This window comes from Gymnodraco acuticeps, unplaced genomic scaffold (genome assembly GCF_902827175.1).
Source record: "Gymnodraco acuticeps unplaced genomic scaffold, fGymAcu1.1, whole genome shotgun sequence".
Classification (NCBI taxonomy): Eukaryota; Metazoa; Chordata; class Actinopteri; order Perciformes; family Bathydraconidae; genus Gymnodraco; species Gymnodraco acuticeps.
In genome coordinates, this window is record NW_022989913.1 from 1,464,451 (window position 1) to 1,488,613 (window position 24,163).

The following is a 24,163-nucleotide window of genomic DNA, read 5'->3' on the forward strand; positions in this document are numbered from 1 at the left end:
ACTAACATTTTTGTATTAATAACATAGATCTGCAAATTAACTTGTAACTAAATATGTTAAATAAATGTAGTGGAGTAAAAAGTTCAACATTTGCCAACAAATTGTAGTGGAGTAAAAGTATAAAATAGCACAAAACGAAATAACTCAAGTAAATTAAAAGTACCTAAATGTTTTACTAAAATACAATACTTGAGTAGATGTACTTAGTAAGTTACATCCCCCACTGGATTTAAAGGGAATGTGAGCAGCTGTCGGTCCTGCTGGATGAACCTGCAGATTGTGTTGACTGAACTAAACCATTCCCACAATGCTCAGAGGAGGAAGGAGGGCTCATCCAGAGGAGGCTGGGATTTTAAAACGCCCTCCTCCAGCCATGCCTCCCACCTCCATTATATCTTAATGTGTGCACTTGTTCTTCCTGAAGCATCCTCACTGTGTCTCATTTATTTTGGACATTGTTGGAATATATTCCAATCCATATCTTGCCTTTCCGTGGGAAAAACTTGCTGCTGCTGCTTTATTTCAACACCAGGTGAGAGGAAACTATTGTTTAATTGTTCTTGTTAGATATGGCGGACAAGTTGATACACGACGGTGATTAATGTTAAAATGTGTTAGCAACGTAAATTAGCATGTTTTTGTTAGCATGGGTTAAGGTTAGCTACCTTTACTCATGCTAACTAACTTTATAAACATGTCGCCATAATGGAAACAAAAGCTGTTTCCTCTGTGTTTTGTTTCTTATTTAACTCGACATGACATGGGAAACTGACACTAATGTGTTACTTTAACTCTAAGTTGAGGTTAATAAATAACGACTTTGTAATGTGTCGTTGCTGTCGTCGGTTTAGTAACATTATGAAAGTTAGCTAAGGAAACTTCAATTTAATTTCCATTTATCAACTGGTAATGTTAGCCTTGGGAAACACAGGTAGCTAACAAGTAGCAACCTGCTGTCACAGCTGTCTCAACTCTAGACCTGCTTGTTCTATCTCCCAAAACGGACAAAGCACCTGTCTCTGTTCAGTAATCCGACATTATAATGGCTCATTTTAATGTTAGGAATCCAGGTCAGTAGCTCTCACCTGTCACCTTGGGATTCCTCACATACCCTACCGTTGATAACACAAATCCCCTTACGGTTTTGAGTACAGAAACATCCAGACCTTATGGCTAAATTACATTAATGTGAGCAGTATTTTTCAAATAAAACAGTATTGCCATTTAACCACAATGCAAGATAAACAAACAATAACCCAGGCTACATATTCAGTGTGATTCAAGTTTAAAGAGTTTTCTGAATAATGTTCATACTATTTGAAAAAAAGAAATCCAGTACAAATCTACAATTATTTGGTACATTTGGAAAAGCTCATGAAGAATGGACAGCTTACATAAGTTATAGTAAAATAGCTCAAATGTGTTATTAAACAAGGTCATTCATGGAGGGTATCGGATCCAAAGAGACTAGATTTGTTTGACAGTCTCATATGTTTACACTTAGAAAGTGCTGTAAGTTACACAGGGTAAATACTGCATTGCATGCACACACATGTCACTTTTGGTAAAGGGTATAATTCACCTGTTCACACTGACAGAAACAGATTGGCATGCATTTACACCTATGATTTATACACTACACCAACATTACAAAAACACAGACCGTGTCGAGAAGTTAATGAGCAAACTGTGTCAAGGTTGATGTGACGGCATTATTTGTTATTTATTATGCCTTTTGCATCAGCTTTTGTGGATTTAGAAAAAGACTTCTGTGATGATGTGAAACAACTACCCCCCAGGGTTTGTAAGAAACAAGAGCATTTCACATTACTTGGTTCTTTGTATCAGCTATTGTGACGTCTTTAGGCTAAAGGGTAAAGTTTCTGGGATCATAACCGTTGATGGTCGGTTTCACTTGTCTTGTCATGTTGAAACATCAACAGCTCTTACTTGTTTTTAATTGTGTTGTTGTTGTTGTTTTTCTCAGTGAAACTACATTTCACAAACTGCATTTAGCAGTTTTTCCTTCTTGTCTCTCTGTCCTCTGCAAGATACTTGGCAGACTTGCTGGTCTTGTTTTGTCTCTAGCAGGGAATGACCTGTATTTCATGCTATTCTGTTCCCTTTCCACCCAGTGTGGGTGAATCATTTGAGGTGTGGCTGTCACTCACAACAAGGGGTTTCAACCTACAACCACAGTTAGCTAATAGCATACGAAGAAGCTTGGAAACATAAAGAAAGAAATGTGATACGTAAGTGCCTGGGGAAAAAAGTGCTTAACTCTGGGCCTCACTTTAAAAGAGTTGCTTTGATGTCCTTAGAGAACAACAATGTCTATACAGACACAAATAACTGTAACTATAAATACTATATTGCTTCCAAATAGTACTATGTTTTCAGAATTGTAACCTTTTTAAATTATAGTATGATAAGAAAAATAAAATAAAAGGCTAACATGTAATAAATGGCTCAATCTTATCACAAATATATGTTTCTTTTGGAGTATTGTAATACAGTCTGGGGCGTGTGATTCTCCCCCATGATTTTGAGAACCCAACAAGAAATGTGTGGGCAGAAGAGATCGTAGGAGTATCAAGATATGAGACTAGATTACAGCTTCATCTTTTTTTTGGGCAAATAACTGATTATTTATTGATTGTCTGGCCTTTTTATTCATGCTAAAATCCATGTCTTATCCCTGTGTATTGCAACTTTTTCTGGTTGGTCTGTCTGTCCATCGTTTCCCCTCTTTGGTCCACAAAGAATGATCTCAAGAGCTGGTGAATGTTTCTATTGTCACCTGCGTCGTAATGTAAACATAAAAGGTTACCATTGTTATTGTGAGCATGTAAACATGGTGACATTTGCATTAGCTCAGTGGTTCTCAAAGTGGGGGGCGCAGAGGTATGCCAGGGGGGGCGCGAGAGACCAGGAGGAAAAATGGTTATAAAAAAAAATAAATCATAAATTGAACAATTATTTAATCGAAAATAATATGATGCAGTACAGTAGCTACTATTACGTCTGGGTCTCTGTATTTCATTAAAGCTCGGCTCTGTGTGTGTGTGTGTGGAACAAGCCATTTTGTGTGCGCGAGCGAGAGCGCACCGGTACCGGAGATCGTTGTTGTTAGCTTCTGGTGCTAGCGAGCTACGCTAACGGATATAAGGAGTTTTTTCAACAACAAAGTGGAGGAGAGTCCTCTCCTGTCAGACTGAGACGCTCAGTGAGCTAAAGGACTCTCTGAGTGTTTAGAAAGTTAACTTTAGTCTAAGTTATCTCAGTGAGTCTCAAACGTTTTGGTCACCATTAATGTAAACAATTATTTCCGAGGCACACGTTTTATATGATCATTATAGTTATACAAAAATAAGAGAATAAATGAAAAACAGGTATGAAATACTATATGACAGTAAAAAAAGAATAAAGTTTAAAAGGGTGATTTGTAAAATATCCATAAAGAAAAAGTAAATCTGTTTACAGTTCTGTTTCATCTGGGTGTTGAGAGGTATCCATAGATCTCTTCATGTTGCTCTCAAAGTGCACCAGATTGATGCATTTAACTTCAATATTTAAAGATAAATCTTCCTGGGGGCAACCCTATGTGAGGTCCACACACCACCTATAAAAATAGCACTTGACCCCTGCTTACACCTATATGCCGTGAGCTGATTGTCGAGCCTTCATTGTAACAGTTGCGGGTACATTGTGTATATGCGTGGGGAGTGTTGCAGTAGAAAATTCCACTGTAGCGCCCGGTACATTAATGGGAAACCCTAAATGTTTGAGCACCCTCTATGAAACGTCAAGCTACCCCACAGCACCCCCAAAACAAATCTCTGGCGCCGCCACTGAGCCTGACTATTTGTGTTGGGGGGGCTCGACTTTTTTTTTTCTCCAAAGGGGGGGCCTGACAGAAAAAGTTTGAGAACCACTGCATTAGCTCAAGGCACTTCTATGCCTAAGGTGCTTGCATGGCTGAATCTTAGTCTTGTGTCTTAGTCAATTGCTCGCTTTAAGCAATTCATAAAATATCACAATTGTAATTCTATGTTTTAGCGATAGTTGAAGGGTGGGGGGGTTTATTTACCTGTACTTATCGTCTATTTGCGGAGCCCATATCACCCATATCAAGTGTATTAGAAAAAACACCCACCTCTAGTAGCATAGTGAAGCTATTATGAATATAAGGTTTGGTAAGCCTTTCTAAGCAGTTGATACCATAGTTTCTACTCTTGTTCTGTAAAACATTTGGTTGTGTGTCGAACAGGTGGCCAGAGGCTAGCGGGACAACTCCTGTGTGACTTTGTGTCCCAACTTCTTTAGTCAAACAACTGTGTGTTTGTTTTAGGTGCGTCTGACTTTTACCAGCTGCTGCTTTGATACAATTAGAATGCAGTATGATATTACCACAAACTGTTTTCGGTCTTATTTGCCTAAAGCTTTGCTACCGCTGCATTGAAGGCAGGTGGAGGCCTTAGTACACAACAGTGGGTCTGTCTCATTGACTCTCATTAGCGTGCACACACACACAGATACACAGACAGCAGGGTCACTGAGGGCCTTTGCACCAACACCAGAACACACACCGCTTTCTGCTTTCTGACTAAGCACCTAATTCACTCAGACGCCGACCAAAACGCCGACTTTTGTTCTCCATTTTCTGCTCCTGATTTTATCCACCGCTTTAACAGGATTTTCTCCCTTTTTTTTTTTTACCAGTCTCACGAGGAAACAGTGTACACACGGAAAACAATAATATAAAACAAGTTGAGTCACTCTTGGTTGCAGACATAGAGATTGTTTTTATTTAGAGTCATTCAAAAATAGAAATGAGGAAAGATTTTTCTTCAAAGCTGGATTTGAAAGGATGTCAGTCATAGGATGAATATAGCAGCATCTGGCAATGTTTTAACACCCCATTCAGCAGACATGTATCACAGTAGGGCTGTGCGATTATGGCAAAAATCATAATCACGATTATTTGGGTCAATAATTGATATCACGATTATTTTGACGATTATTCATTGACCATTTATTGAACTTTAAAACAAATAATATTTTACCAATAAACAAGATCAAATATGTTGGAGCGCACTTCCAAAACCATACTAAACATATATTATTAATATGATAAATAAAAATAAATTAGACCAAAATAAATGAAATCAAACATGTTGCAGTGCACTGTCACAACCTACTGAAAACTCCTTAACATATAGCCAACATTTTGGTAAAACATATTCAACATATTCCACTAAGTTAAACGTTGAAGGCTGGCCCACCGTCATGGTCCAGAAGTAACAGGAAATAAATGTTGAACTACAATTTAAGACCAAATAAAAATGTTTAGGCCACCATGGCAAATGCTGGTAGGGCTGCTCATGTCATCTCTTAAAGATTGTTCGCAAGAAACACCAGCCTGTTTACATGGTCTGGTTTCAGAGATGAGCGCAGGCAGGTGACAATATTGCCACCTGTACTGAAGACCCTCAGCCACGCCCCGACACAGGGGTGACGCCGGCCAATCACAAAGCTTTGATGCGTTCAAGTGCATTATTCTGGCACAGGAAGATTATGTTACAGGACATTAACGATAAAACAGAATATTGTTGTTCTATTTTTAGACACATCTCGCGATCGACTGGTTGGGCACCCCTGGGCTAGACCATAGGTCTGTTGTGGTGGCAAAGTAGTCAGCTGAAGCCACATCTCTCTCAACTTCCCCACGGCATTTGTCATATAGTGCAGGCAGCGCAGACCTGCTGAAATAATACCGAGACGGCATCGCGTAACGCTTGTCCAACGTGTTGACAAGTTGCTTAAAGCCCTGGTTGCTAACAGGGCACATATCTTTAGCGATGTGAAATGTAATGGCAAAGTACTTCCAAATAGTGGAAATAATTGTACCCTTCTTTTTAACGAGTTGCTGCTCTTGTTCTGACATCTTCGCTCGCGCTGAACACTCACAACACATGTCACTCCCACGTGGCCGAGTGGGCTTTTAGGGAGGGGCGAAAGCGCACCCAGCAAAATAATCGTATTTTGTCAATTATGCTGTTTTCATAATCGTCGCAAACCATAATCGTAATCGCGATTAAAATACGATTAATTGCACAGCCCTATATCACAGTCACACGGAAATGCTGCACAGATCAAGGCTTGTTGACATTCATGTCTTGTGATGTCCCATTCAAGTCGAAAAGGAAGTTTGTATACATTTACTCACAAACTTTTCCCTTTAATTAATTGTTTCATTTGTAGTACAGCTGTGTGTTTGTCTAAGGGCTAGTCTGTCCCAGTTTGTCAAACCTGTTCCCTCTCCAGTGTTACATTTGCTTGTTGTCTGGATTTAGCACCGTGAAATTAACTGTGTACTGTTTCTTGCGTAGGTACCCGTTCTGTCTGAGGGCTTGTGAGCCAGCAAAGAGCTTTCAGGAACAAATAATAAAGGTATGTTTATTTGCACTTCCTGTTGAGTAATACAATCTTAATCCTGTAAAACCTCACTGCTTCTAATGTGGTACCGGGCGAGGATCTTTCTGTCTTTGTTACAGTCTGTTTTTCTCTCTGTCAGCTCTGGGGAGAGAGTTTCTCCCCCGGCCTCCCATGGCCATGCCTGTCTCATCAGTCCAGGAATGACCGTCACCCCTAAAACACACACTGCTCAACCTGATTCCTCCTTTAACAACGACACAAGGTTGGTGAACATCTATTTGAACAACTCATTTTCCTTTAAGAACCCTTTGTGTGTTCAGGGACATTTACAGTAAGGAAAGACAATCTCCTTGTATAGCTGCTATCTGGAAACAGTGGCATGCTTTTTTTTACATTCATCGTCACTCTGATAAAGAAAAGCGTTACAGTAACTGATTCTAAATCATCTGATGTTTCTGGTTGTATTTACTGGCATTTCCCCCTTTTGGCATCAAGGATGTGTTACACTTGGCATCAGATAGATTAGATCACTGACGGTGTCTGAATGTTTGCACACTGATATCATTGTTACATGTTGAGGTTCATCTCACCACATACCAACTAGATTGGATCCGGTGAAGATGGATGAGGTGGACGTCCTGCGGTTGAAGCCTTCATCTGAAGACGCTGTGTCGCTGGTTTCCTCGTTGGCTGAGCCCATCAACCTCGAAGGTCAGTGAGTCGTTGTCGGATCGATGAGAAGCTGCTGAAAGCTCCCTGTACCACCAACACAAACAAACTTTTTATAATTGAAACAAATACTCATATGAACACAGAGCACAATATTTGTTCGGGTTACACAAGTCCTAATGTGGCTTTCTGTGTGTTACCAGATTCCCATTATGCTTTGCTGCAAGGCGAGCTGGAGCACGACCTCCAGAGCCTGGAGGCGGAGTCTTGGAGCGTGGGAGTGGACCAGAGCTACCTGAAGGCCCTGAGCAAAGAGGCCGTGAAGAGACAGGACGTCATCTATGGTAATTTCCACCAGCTACATCGGAATCTGATCAAATCCCTCCAAAACAGTAATCATGTATGACCTTTCTAGTGTAGTACAGAGACTGAACTTTCTCATGTCAATCACCAGCTGAAGGAGATTCATCTTACACAGTGATGGCACGATTTAAGCAGAGATGACAGTGCCTGTAATTATGATGATGGGTAATGCTTATTTTAACTCGTATGACCTTTTCAACCACGCTGCTATAACAATAATGGGTTGAAGAATATAACGAACTACAGTTAACCAGTTACTGTACACTTTTGAGGTACTTGCTTCACCTATAATTGTGCGTCACTAACTTAAATATTGCACTTTAACATGAATTATTCAGTAATAGGTAGGGATGCACGATATTGGTTTTTTGAAACCGATACCGATAACTTCCTGCTTCTCAAGACCGATACCGATACCGATAACTTCCTGCTTCTCAAGACCGATACCGATAACCGATAATAATATAATATATATATATATATATTAAATGTACCTGTAGTTTTTGCACACCTGGTGGTAAAAAAAAGACTAGTAGTGAGCAAATGACATGAGCATTACTACTATGAACAAAACAAAGCCAAGAACAGTTTTGACTCTCAAGCGCCATCATTTCTATGATGAAGTTAGAGATCGTTTTAGCCCTGGGGTCGTCTCTGGCAAACTTCTTGCCTTATTCAAAAGCCTCGTCGATAGGTAAAAGCCCCGGTGCCTTTGCAGCTGGCTTTGGATTCGCCGCTAATTTAGCAGCGCCGGCGTCTTCGTACGCTTTTAACACACCATCGTAGCGATGGCGATGTTTCAGGTGACTAATCAGGTTGGAAGTATTATAGCTCGTTGCCTTTTTCCCTCCTCGTGGAACTTCTGCATTGCATTTGTTAATACAAATTGCAAGCGAACTATCTAACTCTGAAACTTTGAAATAGTCCCATATTACCGACGACATGTTTGTTTACTGTCCTGGCTTCACAGCCAGGCATGAGTTAGGGAGCGCTGGATTTGTGATAAACTCCCCTCTTCCTAAACCACTAATACCACAGTACTGGCAAAACGGGAGGAGCCGAGTGAAAAACAAGCGCCCCTCATCCCAATCCACCCACACCGCAGTATTTTTTTCTTTTTTTTTACCCAAAAAATATATTGTATATTGTCGGGGCTATTAATACTGTTATCGGGTTTATCGGGATGACGTCATAATTCCTAATATCGGACCGATAATTATCGGGCCGATAATTATCGTGCACCACTAGTAATAGGTCATACTAAAAAATAGACACTTTGGCTTTTGCAATATAGGTTTACTTTTATGCTAATTTCAATATTTAAGTAAGAGTATTTAACACTGTGGTATTGCTTCTTTTATCCAAGAAAAAGGTCTAAATACTTCTTCAACTGCAATTGTATTCATCTAAGAATATATTTCTCCAGTGTTTCTACTTATATTTACTTGCATGACTTTGTTTGCCTTCCTTCTCTTAATGTACCCCATACAAATATTTCTATGTTTTCCTTCTCAACCCGCACATCAAGACACTCTTCTTTACTTGTATTTCCTAGAGTTGATCCAGACGGAGATGCACCATGTACGCACCTTAAAAATCCTCCTCCGTGTCTACCTGCACGAGATGAGGCAGTCTGCGCTGATCGAGGAGGTCAGGCTGGAGCGGCTCTTCCCTGGAGCGGAAACGCTGCTCAACCTCCACCAGCACTTCCTTAACTGCCTCAAAGCGCACCAACACCAAAGTCTGGAGGAAGGAAGCACAAACAATTACCAGATCACACAACTGGGGGACATTGTCATCTCTCAGGTAGGGTCTTTTGAAAGCAGGTTTTTATGTAAATGATCAATCATTTGAACTGATCCTCTTTAATCGATGTGTTCAATAAGAGAGGGATTCTTTGACCCTCCTGTTATCCTCACATTTACTTTACACCCTTTATCCTCTGGGGTCAATTTGAGTTAGTTAGTTAGTTTACAACTCAAAACAATGATCATATTCCAAATTGTAACCAACATGTATGTCTCTGGTGCTTTAGGTATCTTAGTTGACTACCTAAATAATCATTTAAATAAAACATTACCCCAACCTCCCCCCCCCCCACACAGACCCCTTTATACATCCAGAATTCCTATTATGTGACTATCGAAAAATATATAAATCACCATAAAATCTCCCTGACTGAAATAAAATGTTAAAGTAAGATCTTTTTGATGTTGTTAAAGAACCAATAACTAAAGCTGAGGGTAGTTTTGTTTTACAATGATACATTTGCATGTAATAGTCACCTCAATATCATCCTACACAATCTACACAAATATGTGTAAAATATTGACATTTTTATAGCTTTTATACTACTAAAATAACCTGGGGTCAAATTGACGTACAAAGTGCTTACAGGACATTTAGAAAAGATCTTCATGTTCATTTGATGTTTACCCATTAGTTCTCACTAAATTATGAAAAGTCATGAAATGCTAAGCAAAAAAAATAATGTGAACCATTTTTTTAGATACGTTAAACATTGAATGGGGTCAAATTGACCCCAAGGATAACAGGATGTTTCTTAAAGAAAACACAGCGATTGAGATGTACTTTTCCATACAAGTGTTCTTCAAAACAACCGCAGGGAGTTTGGGCTATTCTTAAGGATTCCAGAAAGTTTATAAAAAGATCATGAATTTGTCTGAAAACTTTACACAAACATGTGGATAACATTGAACAATTGTGTTGTTCCCAAGCGCACTGCATCTCCTCTCTTCTTGTACGTTTGTACTGAAACCATTGCTTACAAATGCATCTGGACCTTTACTCTCAGGTCCACCGTTTACTACGTTTATGACTCCTAAATGCTATGTTTACATTTCTACACAGAGGCCTACGACAAACAGTCTCCCTTAAAATGTTGTCAGACATCTTATCCTACAACTCTGCTGTCATTAAGTTGCAACATGTTCATATTTAAATGACCTTTTACCATTTAAAAAAGAATGGGCACATGCATTACTTTCAACTAGGGCTGCAACAAACGACTAATTTGATAATCGATTAATCTATCGATTCATGAAACGATTAATCAACTATTCGGACTATTACTGTATGCCTTGCACAATTTCTCAAACCCTCTTATTTAGCCATCAACTTTTAGATTTAGCTTGAGGTTGTTTTAGGCATGTGGAAACTAACAATGAAGACAATAAAGATGAATACTTGATTCAAAAATACAAATATTATTAAATTTAACTAAACAAATTGTGAACAAAATGAACATTGCTTTTTATTTAAATTAAATAAATAATATTTCACATCAAAAGAAACAACAATGTTTTAACAAATCGTATTAAATAATCTGATGACAGAACTGTGAACAGAATAGCTGAAACTTTAACTAAATAAAGAGTAACTCAGTTACCTCTAATCATTAACCCAGGTTTGTATAATGTAGTTAACTCCGTGTGTTGCTGCTAGCATACATAACACCTGACGTGGAAACGTTCCTCGTGGATGGAGCTACAGAGCTGCTAGAAAGACAGTCGAACCCGGTGCATTTCTCCGTCTGGATGTGGAGCACTTTTGATAAATGTTTAGACAAATTGCTCGTGTTACCGCCGTTACATGCTAAACACTTATTGCACTATTGGCAACGAGCATTGTCCACCTCAAGACGGGTAAAGTTTAACCACACCTTGGAGCGCTTCTCTCCGCCATCCCCACAGTGTGTTGCTGCATGTAGCAGCCGCGTGTGTGTAAACTGCCCCGCCCCCCTCGCACACAGACGGGAGAGAGATGCCTGGATTGGAAAGATCGAAAATACATCATAGACGCATTTTTTTTGTCTTATTGCATATTAGAAACGAATTGGCGAAACTAAGACTGCGATATAATGTTTATGTACCAATAATACATATGACATATATACAGGGCCGCCCCTGGCCAACTTGGGGCCCCAAGTGACATTGTGAGATGAGCCCCCCAACCGACAGGAGTGAAAAAATATGTTTTGGAAACAAAGTAGGCTACTTTGCAAATATAATTCCTGTTTATTATTATTATCAACAGTTACTTTTTTATACAGTGAGGTAAATGGTAAATGTGCATGTATGCATTTACAGGTGAATACGTCTGCATTTCCTGCCAAATACTAGCCTCAAAAAGATTACAATATAATTAATGCAAATAAACTGCTTCTACTTCTACTACTAATAATAATCAATTCAATAATATAAATACTATATTGTATTATAATATAGTTGTAATAGTCAAGACAAAACATGCTTATGACATGCTCAAAACTGATATCTCTTAAATCTGTATTCAAATGTAGTTCCCTCTGTCAGCAATGTATCAACAACTACACACACATTTCTATCAGTATTTCTCTGTGTTGTGGTTGACATGGTGATGACTGTTAGGAGTTAAGGGGAGAGGCAGAGCATCACCATGAAATGTGCAAATTGACATAAAAATGAATAAAAGGGGAAAAATGCTCCATGTTTTTTAGGCTGTAAACTTTAACTGTGATGTAAGCCAATAGACAGACAGTGTATCACTCTTCCTCCTGTACATTAGCAGATAAAAGGCATAACTGAATGAATGGTAAATAAAGAATGCTGGAAATAACTGCATCTCCATTAGCCTATATGCTATGCAGAGACTGCCTTCTTCATGTCGTGGTGCGCAGAGAACTGCGCGGAGAACTGCGCACAGCAGCTGAGGCCCTCTGGGCGGGGCCCCCTGCGCAAGGCGGGGCCCCATGCAGCCTGCGTGATTGGCCTGTAGGGAGGTGCAGCCCTGCATATATATATTTTAAATGTCTCCAGTACCGATAAAAAGAAAGATAACGTAGGAGCTTAACGGCGCGTAATACACACGTGATGGCGTCACCAACTAATGGACGACTGAATTAGTTGGCAACTAATTTGGTCATCGATTTTAATCGATTAGTTGTAGCACCCCTAGTTTCAACCATTGCTTCCAGGGGCTCAGATCCCAACTGACAGACTAATTGGTCACCATTACCTGATATGTAGAATATTCAGGTATAAATAACTGTTTATGGTGCTATTTATTTATACAGTATGTTCAGTATACATTCAGTATATCTCTCTCCACCTCTGTCACTTAGTGCTGAGTGAGTGAACAGGTGTTCATGGGAATGGCTGGTATGTGTGATACAGGGACTACAGGTGCATATGTTTGATCCATAAACCCAGGAATGATCACATGTGTTTAGGATCACAGATGCACCAGAGCTTTGTGTTCAGAATTATTCCTTTTTGTAGCATTACAGTGAGAAGAGGATTTACAGACAAAGATTGAACTTGCTTATAAGTCATATCCAGTTGATAAACGTATATTTATTTTGTCCTTATTGTGTTAGTTCTCAGGTGCACTGGGAGAAGGAATGATGGGGTGTTACAGTCTTTTCTGCGGTAACCACATTGAATCCATCGGCTCCTACAAAGAGCTGGTGCAGAACAACAAGAAGCTGCAGATCCTCACTAGGGTGAGCAACATTCACTCATTGGTCAATTTACATACATGGATACGATTTTCTACACGACGCCAGTGAGGCTTGCATGTTGAAGAATTTGAAATGAACTAGTTGCCTCTCTAAAAGTATCTTTGACATTGGCAACTAACAGAAATAGTGTGTGGCAGGAATGTCTTGGAAAAAAAAACGTTCTTTATTTTAAAACAGAAAATAGGTCAGCTGCCTCTGGTGCGGAGGTTGGGAGTCCCTGAGTGTTTTCTGTTGGTGACTCAACGCATCACAAAATATCCAGTACTGTTGGAGCGAATCATACAGAACACAGAAGGTAACACCTCATTACACGTATCTGCATCTCAATAAGTCAGTATACTACTTTCAGATAACATTTTAAACTGAATTCCAATTGGCTTTTGCAATACAAATGCTTGCTGGAATGGTTTCATATATAAGGTGTTCTCTGCTTCTCTCAGCTGACACAGAAGAGCACAAGTCTCTGGTTCAGGGTTTGGCGCTGATCAAAGACAACATTTCCCAGGTGAACGCCCAGGTCAGTGAATTCGAGAAAGACGCTCGTCTCAGAGACATCGGGCAGCGCCTGGAGCCAAAATCTCAGGGCCGTATGAAGAACGGAGGAGTTCTCCGCAGAGAGGATCTGCTGCAGGAAAACAGGACGCTGCTGCACGAAGGCACCGTCACCTGGAAGACCTCCGGGAGACAAAAAGGTTTGTGACTTTGTTGGTGTTGTCCTTTTCAATTTCCCCTTCTCACAGTTATGCAAGTGATCCGTTTGGCTACTTATTCTGATTATAAGCAGAATAAATCTTAAATGAAAAAGTTTTTTTTTTTAATTGGCTGATCTGACTTGGTTCCCTGACAACTTGGCTCGCTCACAGCATTTACTAGACCAGTGGTTCCCAAACTTTTTGTGCCCAAGGCACACCAAAGGACAAGTAAAAATCTCAAGGCACACCTATTGTGCAAAATAGCCCTTATAACACGTGTTATCACTCATATCATGTAAAATATCTGTAAATGTGCAGAATTATTTACTAATGCCAAATAAAATGTGACAAAGACAACTATATTACTCGTGAAATATTTATTAATGAAGTATTTCAGAAATGAATTTGAAACTTTATCAAATTAGGCTTCATCAAAGCAGCAACACACTCATTTAAACCAGACAGGTCACAACATTAAAAATGAGGCAAAGGAAACTCAGAAGAAATTCAGCACGGAGAACTGTCAATGCAAGGAAGCTGCACTGCATGGTCCTAAACTACAAATTATAAATGTAACATTTCAGCAATCAGCATTGAAACATGTGCTATTGTAAATATTTTGCCGACTTACAAATTAGTGAGATACATGTGCCTGTCGGGGCGCGCAGAATGTTGTAATCCTTGGTGGCACTGAGGAGAGGGCCACTCGCAAGTCCTGTTCAACAGAGAGCCGTGACCTCCTGTTGTTCTTCATGTAAATCAGAGTAGAGAACGCCAACTCCAGAGATGGGGTCGTTACAAAAAAGATATATTACACTACTTCGTTACTTTACTCGTTACTTTACTCGCCGAGCACGTACAAACTGCGCATGCGTGAGTGGCAATAACTTTCCTTACCAGCAGGCGGCGGTAGTGTGTATTTGTCATTCAAAACAGGCAACAACCGGAAGACAGAGAAGAAGAACAGACTACGTGATATCAACAAACAACAAATAGCGTGTGCGGTAGCTTCACTTTAGCATGTATTCTTTGCAGGTGCTTGTTGAGGTTTGACGTGGTGTTTACAGCTTCTGGCCTGGACACAGTTTGCACCTCACCGTCACATTCCTGTATATTCTTCGGACGAACCTACACCTACAGTCTATGGGACGAACTCAAAATAATGCGCATACCTCCACCCCTCGAAAGTTATCGCTGACTCAGCCATGTTTATGCAGCACTGCACGTGGAGATATGGATGCACAAGTCGCGCAGATTACGTACATATAAACCTACAAAGTACTGATATAGTAAATTAAAAAATAATTATTTGTTGTGTAGTTGTATATTGCAATAATAACGTATGGTTGTCACAAAATCTCACGGCACACCCGGACTTGCCTCACGGCACACCGTTTGGGAACCACTGTACTAGACTATAAAACAGCTTTTTTGTTTCCCTGTTCCTTAATGCAGTGTAAGAAGGAGGAACAAGACATCAAGTACTACTTTTAATTAAATATGAACTTCATTCAGGTTCTTGCTGAAATGTCTCACCCTTTTGTACATGACAAAAGATACTTCCTCACACAACTTTACAGGGATGATGCCATAGGTGAGTGGAAGGTCACTGAATTACTGCAGTATTACAGGGGTGTTTTTTTGGGCATTTCTTCGCCAGATGACGGCATAGATATATAATGAAAAGGGAAGAGGCATGTCCCATAACAGAGGTCCAAAGGCAGTAATCAAACCTATGAACTTGCGGTTTTATGGCATGCACTGAGCTACAGTAGTTTAACTGCTTGGCAAATTGCTTTGTAAAAGCTGACAATAAGTCATTACTGAGGTGTGGAGGATTAACAGTATGCTGTATGATGTCCTTTTGTTGTTCTATTTATGTTTTTATGTTTCATGTGGAACTACTTGAGCAGGTCTCCCTTGAAAAAGAGATCAATGATCTCAATGGGATTCATCTGTATAAATAAAGGTTTGAAATTAAATGAACAGTCAGACAACATGCACAGTAGACATGTATCAAGTCCCTCCATGCAGTTTGACTTAGAACATCCAGCACTTGTTGATTTGATGCCGTTTGTGTCTCCCTGCAGAAATCCAAGCTGTGCTGCTGTCAGACGTGATCCTCCTCTTGCAGGAGAAAGATCAGAAGCTTGTATTTGCCTCTATGGTGAGTTCAGCTAGAACATTGACAAGCTATTATTCTAAGAAGGAAAAAGGTTGATATTTTTTTGTTCCAACTTTATCAAATTGTTACATTAACATCTCAGACCGTGTTTCTAAATATCACATTTATAAAAACCTGCTGTATTATCGTGGCTCATACAGGATAACAAACCACCAGTGATCTCCCTCCAAAGGCTGATTGTGAGGGAATTGGCTAACGAGGACAAAGCCATGTACCTTATCTGTGCGTGCACAACGAGTCTGCCGGAGATGTACGAGATCCACGCGCGCTCCCGAGAGGAATGCGTCGCATGGATGGCGCTGATTCGGGAAGCTGTGAACCGGTAAGCTGAAGACTTCTAGAAAAAAGATCAGAACTGGGTTTATTGGGATGTTCACCAAATGTTCTGGTTTAGTAGACCGCTATGAAAAGTTGTAACAGTCGTGAATAAGCATGTATACCTAATGTTGTTTGATGTAGGGACATTACATGTGAAAGAGCATCATCATTGAGTTTTATGGCAGTAAATCCTTCAAACAGTAAACAATTTGATTTGTGTATTCTTAGTTTATTATAGTACATTTGTTTGGCTTGAAGTTGATTCAAATCAGAATATCATTGAGTTGCCAAAATGTTAATCATCACCACCTTCTCTTTGCGACATATTGTAAATGTGGTATTTATAGGTGTGCATATAATAAGTAATGAGAGTGAATAGAGTATTACGATGATGGTTATACTTAGTAAGATGTCTGTGTGATGCAGCTATCCAGAAGAGCAGCAGTACCGCGAACTGACAGCCAGTCTGCAACAATACCAAGGTAAGACAGACGGGGCTACTCTCTCTTATTTTAAATTGAGATAATATCAATTAAGACTCATTCAGTCAAATATATTTCTCACCATAGACGTGTCTAGAGGATGAACAATGTGTTTATCCACAGCTTCTAGTGAGCCTGCTTAGCCGACTTAAAGGCCTTAAAGTAACACTGTTTTCATAAAGGAAAAAACGAGACTAGGGTTTGCAAGCTGTAAAAGAAAAATCCTCCTATGATGAAGACTTGTATATTTACGCGATGCATCATTCATTACATAGTGTTGGGAGTTTGTAAATATCAGTGTGTATGATATCTTTCTTTCTCTCTGCATTTCCACTAAATGTATAAGTTAGACATGTTACTCATTTTCTGCTGTTGCCCTTTAGACATTCTAAGAGTGAGGGATAAGCAGATAGTGCAAAGTCTGACAGAGAAGCAGCAGATCTTCGCTGCTCTCTACCAGACGATGACGGAGCAGGAAACCCCCCACAAAGGGCTGCTGCTGCGAGGAGACGCCACCCCCCTCCAGCAGGGGGCCACGCTGCTCAAAGGAGCCATCGATGAGGGTAAGAGCAAAATCAGCTCCTCTTCTCACTTTTGTTTGTCATAGTTAGATTAATAAAACGGCATTCTATCGATCATAAATCTATCGATTAGAACATTATAAAAGTAGGGTAGACATGTGGAGATTATCCGACTGAACAAAACATGATCCGTCTCTTAAATGTGTGTCAACCTCAGACCTTATTTCGAGCTATTTTCTAAAATCCTATGGAGAAATTGCATTGGTTTTTTGTCGAAGGAACCGATGCGCAGCTTACTTCCGGGTTTTAGACGCGTCACTGTGGCTCTCTATTTGTTCTAATTTGGTTAGCTATGAAAACATTGTCATGCCATAAAACAATCCATAGTTGATTGATTTTAAGAGATTTGTATAGAAGAAAATACGTTATACACACGGTTATTATATTTATATATTCTTTGCAAGAATAGAATAGAAATATATTGCTTAACTTGCACAATATATTCAAGCCTTCTTCTTAGCTTGCAGTGATTCCCACAGCATGTTAATACTTTGGGGGGCCCCCAAAGTATAATGGCTCCCCCCAAAGTATAATTTGTGTGTTTTTTGTTTTTTTTTACTCAGTGAGCACTCATTTGCATTTGCATTGGTGGCAATGAGTGCTCAGTGAGTAAAAAAAACTTAAAAAACCATAAATTATACTTTGGGGGGAGCCACCCATACATTATACTTTGGGGGGAGCCATTATACTGGTAAACAGCCTCTATGGGCGCGAGTCCAGACCCACTTTTGGAATCAAATGATGACGTCAGTGGGATTATCTCCTTTATCAACTCCTAAGCATCCCTGGGACAACATCACTAGCCCCGCCCCTAAAAAGGTGTGAACTTGAGCCAATCAAGGACTACTACTACTAGGTCGTCCTTAGACGAGTTTGCCAACGGGTTCGCCAATCCTCACGGTCCTCCATACACCCGGCCAGCTCTGTGGAGCTTTCCACCCCCACATCCTTCCTCAGCACCTCCACGTATGTTGGCGTGGGGCGCCCTCTTGGTCGGTGCCCGTGTGTTGGCTCCCAGAGTACTAACTTGCCAGCTGGAAGTTCCTGGTGTCGATGGCAGTGACCTGTAAATTTCAGTTTCCTGGATGCCACCTTGTCACTCAGCCTGGGTAGCCCACCAGGACTAGCCCCGCTCCTAAATTTCACCAGTTTGTATATAGTTAAAATAAAGTTATCCGGTGATTTGACGATCAGATACCAGTGTGGAGTTTTCTGTCTTAAATTTGATATAGATCATGTTCTTTGTTGGTTTGTGAGGATGTTCATACACACTTGGTAAGATGTGTGTGTGAAAGAAGACCACAAAAAAGACCCCCCACCCCCGCCCCGAGTCGTTCCCCCAAAGTATATTTCATTTCTGCGGGAATCACTGGCTTCTGTATAGCTAGCTCTCACAACAACAAAAAAAACCTTCTCAGTTCCCTCGTGGGTCCTTAAATGTGTGGGAAAGGCCTGGTTTTCCACACATTAAATGCGATGTGTATGAAGGTGTGGGAACCCTGCGTACAGCCAAGTACTGACTCAGAGAGTGCTCAGTAGTTCTCTCCAGGAAGAGATTAAAGAGTTGTTTTTGTCTTTTGTCTGCAGTGGAAATCCTGCAGAACCTGCTCTTCTTAAGGATTAGAGACCCAAACCTTGTTATTGACGGGAGTAACACACAGGAGGGGCTGCTGTGGGGGGGCGAGACCTCAGCTGATAATAACCCTGCTGCAAGCGCCATGAAAAGTAAGCAGACATACATTACCTATTTCTATGCATGCTAATATTAGTATATTTACACTGAACAAATAAATGTTGCAGTGACTGCAATTCATTTAGCTAACATATTCACTGACAAGCTAACAAACGATGTGTTTTATTGACTTATTTATGTGCAACTTCAGGATCAAGAACTGTTGTTATGCATTTGAATAGAGCAACTTTATTTGGAACTCATTCATAATTTGGGGAAGTTAACATATTGCTCACTTTTTGTATAAAATACAGTATTCTAATATTTGTTATAAACATGTATTGCATAGTTTTTTCTTACTCTAGGCTCAATCCTACTGTGATCCCACACGTTCACAGGGATTAGGTAACTGTAGACGTTGGATGTGTGTGGTTTGATTTTCTCAGATGGAGATGAAGCTGAGAGGCCAGATGGCAGCGAAGCATCGAGTGAGCCTGAACTCCAGGAGAGTTTCAGCTCTGAGAGCCTGGACCAGTTTGTGAGTGTGACATATTAAAATAATCTACATGTTATTTCATCTGGTATATGTTTAAAGTATTTACATTACTTGTGCTATTTTGCTTCAAGGCCAAAGATGACACACAAAATCCTAACTGCAAATTAACCTCCGCACATTTCCCTGAAGCAGAGGTAACCCTTCCAATACTTATTTGCTTTGTTATTTTCCTCATTCCTATTCATCCGTACATAAATATTTATATCTGTCACTAATGGTATTATGGTGTGTATTGTTGTTTTTCTGTAGGTGTGTGACAGGGTGATACTGCTTGCACAAAGGCTCTACAGTTTAGAAGTAAGACTTGTTGTAAATTGTTCTTAAATATGTATATTGTATTCAGCAGGCACACTAATTTTATTATTTATTTTTGCAAAATTGTCTTTTAATGTTTCGCTGTATGTGACTCTAAACGTGTCCTAACATAAGAATAACGTTAGTGTTCTATCACAATAATGAATGGTATGTTTTCCGATGTTAGATACAATGTGATGTTTAAATTCAATGTGTCAACGTGCAGGCAATCATCACCCAGCAGGACAGCCAGATTGAGCTGCTGCACGCTTTCCACACAAAGAGCAAGCAGCCGGCCCGTCACTACAGCAGCGTGCTGCTGGAGCAGGAGAAGCAGCGCAACCAGGAGAAGCAGAAGGAGGAACTGGCCAACCTGCAGAAGCAGCAGGTCCAGCATCGAGAGGTGCAGCAGCGCTGGGAGAAGGACATGGAGCGGCAGAGGGTTCAGACCGAGAGTCTGGAGGCTCAGCTGCGAAAGAGGGAGGAGGACTGCCTGATGTGGGAGGGGAAGCTGAACGAGGACAGGGTTGCGCTGGAAGAGCTGAAGGAAAACTACCAGCAGGACCTGGAGAGGCTCAGAGAGTCCACGAGGTCCGTGGACAAGGACAAGGAGCGTCTGAATCAAGAGAGGAGGCGTCTGGAGCACATGCTGGAGAAATACAAGAACATGATGCCAGGAAACTCCAACTATGATGATCCTTCACAAGTAAAGAACTGGATTTGATTAATACCTGTTTATGAACTTATTGTGTGCTTATCTGTCCACCACGAAGTATCATTTAGTTGAGTAACATTTAGTCAGCTAAATCTATATAATATGGATTATGAGATAATCAGAACTTGTTTGAGCCTTGAATTACAGTGAAACTTTTGATGATCAATGGCCTAAGAAAGCTGAAATTAAATGTGATATTAAATATTTGAAGTATCAACATTTTGTTGGAGTAAAATACAAAAGCACTGAACTCAATCTTCACAGGTAGAAGTCAAATGAGCGATCAGTTTAATTTGCTCCCTGAAGTTAACAGTTTGAGTTTTGCATTTCCTCTCTTTCTAGTTGCGGAGTCTGCAGTCGTTCAGGGGAAGTGTAGTGAACGGAGGTGGGACATTAAATTCAAACCCGCACGTCTTACCCACCAACTCGAATACCTTGGAAGTCCCTCCGAAGGTGCCCCAGCGCAGAGAGAGCATCAGCCCCCAGCCGGCCAAGCCCGAGCTGCCGCTCCACCTGATCAGCACCACCAACCAGGTGCACAAACCTGCATCCCTACTGCAGCAGATCCCCACCAAGCTGGCCGCTGCGTCCAAGGGGAAAGAGAAGAGCTTCAAGACCAAGAGGTCCCACCAGAGAACGCACAGTGCAGGTCAGGAGACAGGCCTGGGTTTATTGTCCTTTTCCTCAGATGTAAACAAAGTAACATTACAAGCAAAGAAAAAAGCAACACAACTAGGGGCAACCCGCAAGGAATTGTACTTTTAACTCCACTACGTCAATTTGACTGCTTTAGTTACAAGTTACTTTACAGATTTGTATTATTAGCAATTACAAACGATAAGTCAATAAACATTAAAACAAAGTAATAGGTTAATATCAGCAGCAGTCAAAATGTGATTAAGGTAAGCTGCACCATCACCACCTGTAAAATGCACATTGCCTTTGGTACTTAGGTATATATTTGTTACAATGCTTTTTTACTTATAACCAAGTAAAATGTTATATGCCGGACTTATCAGTGTTTGAAGAATTTATTATGGCTACTTTTACTTGCACCTCTGTCTACAGACTGAACAACATTTACAGCCATTGACCAAAACATAATGTAGTTATTATTGTAAAGAAACATTTAGTTGCAGCTGACAAAAATACACACCATAATACCAGCTGAACTTTTAGCCCTCCGATTCAAATGTCCTTAAAGTTTTGGTTAATGTGTCAACATGCATGGTTCCAGCACTGACCCACTCCTGTCTCTCCTCCCGCAGCCTCTATAGACGTGAGCCAGATGATGCCCATCCGAGTGATGGGGAATGAAACAAGCAGTCTGAGAGCCAAACGCACCGGCAGTCCCCAAATAAGAATCTACCAGTCAGGTACAGACGAGTCATCAAGAATCATACCTCCTGTCGACTTAAATTCCAGCTCCAAAAGTAACATTTAAAATAAGCAATGTCATTTTACTAAGGTCTATGTTTAGTGTTGAATATTGAACTTTGAACTTGGGTGTTGAATTCTTAGAGCTTAATCAAAGCCTTATTCATAAATGTTTAGAGGGGACACTGTGACTGTATATGTTGAGTTTTGATTCATTATAGTGTTTTACCGAGAGTGTGAAAGTGAATTCTCAGAAAAGCAGCAGCTGCAGAAGGATTACAAGTGCAGTAGTTACTACTTGCCATGCCTGTAGGTGGAGACATCAACATTACTACTTCTACAGATGCATTCCTTTCTTTCCTGTATGGTGCAGGTTGGCATGTGTAATCTAGCAGCTCCCCCTTGTGGAGAATCTGCAACCTGGTGATTAAGTTTGTGAGTTCAAGCCACTTTCATGAGGTGCTTGATGACCAAAAACAGGACAGCGCAAGGTTAAAACGTGATGATAGAACATCTCAAACAGAACAGGATACGAGCTGAAACACTATCTTGATATATGGCTATACATTACTGTCCTGGCCCAACACACACACACAAAAAAGGACACTTGGTATATATGCTTGTGTACCATTACTCCTACGACAGGGATGAGGAGATTAGGCATGCAGTGCAGAGATGGCAGGAATGGTTTATATGGTTAGGTGTTGCTGTGACTTTACATGTACCTACTGAAGACAATTATTCATCCGTGTGTTGCTCCTCCAGGTGCCTTTGACCCACCAGAATCTGTTCGCACTAAGAAAACGTCTCAGTCCTTCAGCACGCAAAAGAGGAGCAACGATGGTCCCCCACCGCCCCCGCCTCCGTTTCCCAAAGATATTCTGGTAGCAGGCAAAGAGAAGGTAATATTCCTTTAATCCTCAACTACACTCTGGAGTCTGGACCGGGCCTTGTCCACCATAACAACTCAAATGAAACACTGATGGAGCTGTTACAAGGACTTTCACACATGGAAAGACTGATGGATGTTATAAAAGACATTGGACATGACCGAAAGACGTCTCCATCATGAAGAGGACCATCACGGTATTTTATCCCTGGAAACCAGCTGTTTGCTTACAGATTGGTCAAAAAAGTAAATAAATACTGATGGACTTTGTAAAAATATAAAATATGTACAGAGATCAACCCATTTGCACATTGAGAATATATATAATACCATTTTGAAACAAAACCTTTAAATGCCAAAGTTGTTTGTTTTATTTTAAATGAAAGTAGGTTGCCTTTTACCATTAGCACTCATGTCTTAACTACTAAGCTTTACTTTTATTTTACTTAATGATACATTTTAGATGTAAGGTGCCAAGCACAAACTTTATTGCAGAGTGAATCCGATAACTGAGGAATTTGACCTGTAGTTTCGCTCTTTGGTATTTCCTGTAATCATGAAACTAAAAGTTATGTGAATGAACCTACTATTGTTTGTAATATCAGCTGTTTAGTGCACTTCCTGACTGGAGACAGCGACTCAGGTTGGTTTTCGTTTAAACGGCTGCGGGAAGCATTTATAAGAATGTAAGATAATTATATATGTGGCATTCCCTGTTAAATAAGATTCTGGCATAATTCAATATGTTGATGATAGACCTTTGTCTTTTTTTTCTTTAATTTGAATTTCCAATACCAACCAATGGTTCTTGGAATAAAAGATTGTTGACTTCAGTTTTTGGTTTATTGGCTTCATGTTGAAGAAAACCTATATGTTTTCAAAGAAACTAAACTGGAAGTAACTCAAAACCATAAGTGATGCTGAGGTGCTTTTCATTTAACTTTCCACATTCATTTCCTGTTATCCAGTGGACGTATTTCAATGTAACACAAATCCATCCACATTCATCTAGGCTGGCTGATAGAAGCAAATCACAACCAATATTACAATTGTTTTTCAATAAGTTTAGTTTCATTTTATTCATACATTTTTAGTTTTTATATAATATAATATATTTAACAGTATGGCTTTAGGTAGGATGAAGTATCATATACACACAAAATACATGGTTGGGGAATGTTACCTTGAGTACCGTTTCACTTCCACACTCATTAAAACATCCGGACCGTAGTTAGTAAAATTACTCCCGAGCTGAATAGTTTGGTTAAATAACATTCGATACATTTTCAACATGTTCTTGTTATTTAATTTTACTACATTAGAAAGCATGTGAAAAACAAAAAGATTATGGTATAGCAAAAACATAAAACCAACTCCCAGTATCAGTGTATGCGTGGTATATTCATGTGTA

At 40.1% G+C, this 24,163-nt stretch overlaps 1 protein-coding gene across 2 annotated transcripts; it reads left to right on the plus strand.

Annotated features, from left to right (window-relative positions):
- The first annotated feature begins 305 nt into the window (after window positions 1-305).
- Window positions 306-23,585, plus strand: LOC117541781 (rho guanine nucleotide exchange factor 18-like). Of its 2 annotated transcripts, XM_034208969.1 has the most exons (21): window positions 306-532; window positions 6,393-6,453; window positions 6,578-6,700; window positions 7,043-7,149; window positions 7,311-7,451; window positions 9,026-9,276; window positions 12,848-12,973; window positions 13,169-13,286; window positions 13,432-13,683; window positions 15,774-15,850; window positions 16,009-16,190; window positions 16,613-16,668; window positions 17,052-17,231; window positions 18,837-18,974; window positions 19,368-19,459; window positions 19,549-19,611; window positions 19,727-19,774; window positions 19,998-20,477; window positions 20,829-21,135; window positions 21,755-21,862; window positions 22,629-23,585. In XM_034208969.1, exons 3-21 carry the CDS (start codon window positions 6,639-6,641, stop codon window positions 22,778-22,780), a joined length of 2,940 nt encoding a protein of 979 aa, XP_034064860.1. In that variant the 5' UTR covers window positions 306-532; window positions 6,393-6,453; window positions 6,578-6,638; the 3' UTR covers window positions 22,781-23,585. The 2 variants fall into 2 exon arrangements, with proteins under 2 accessions (XP_034064860.1, XP_034064869.1); XM_034208978.1 differs by lacking the exon at window positions 19,549-19,611.
- The last annotated feature ends 578 nt before the right edge of the window (window positions 23,586-24,163 follow it).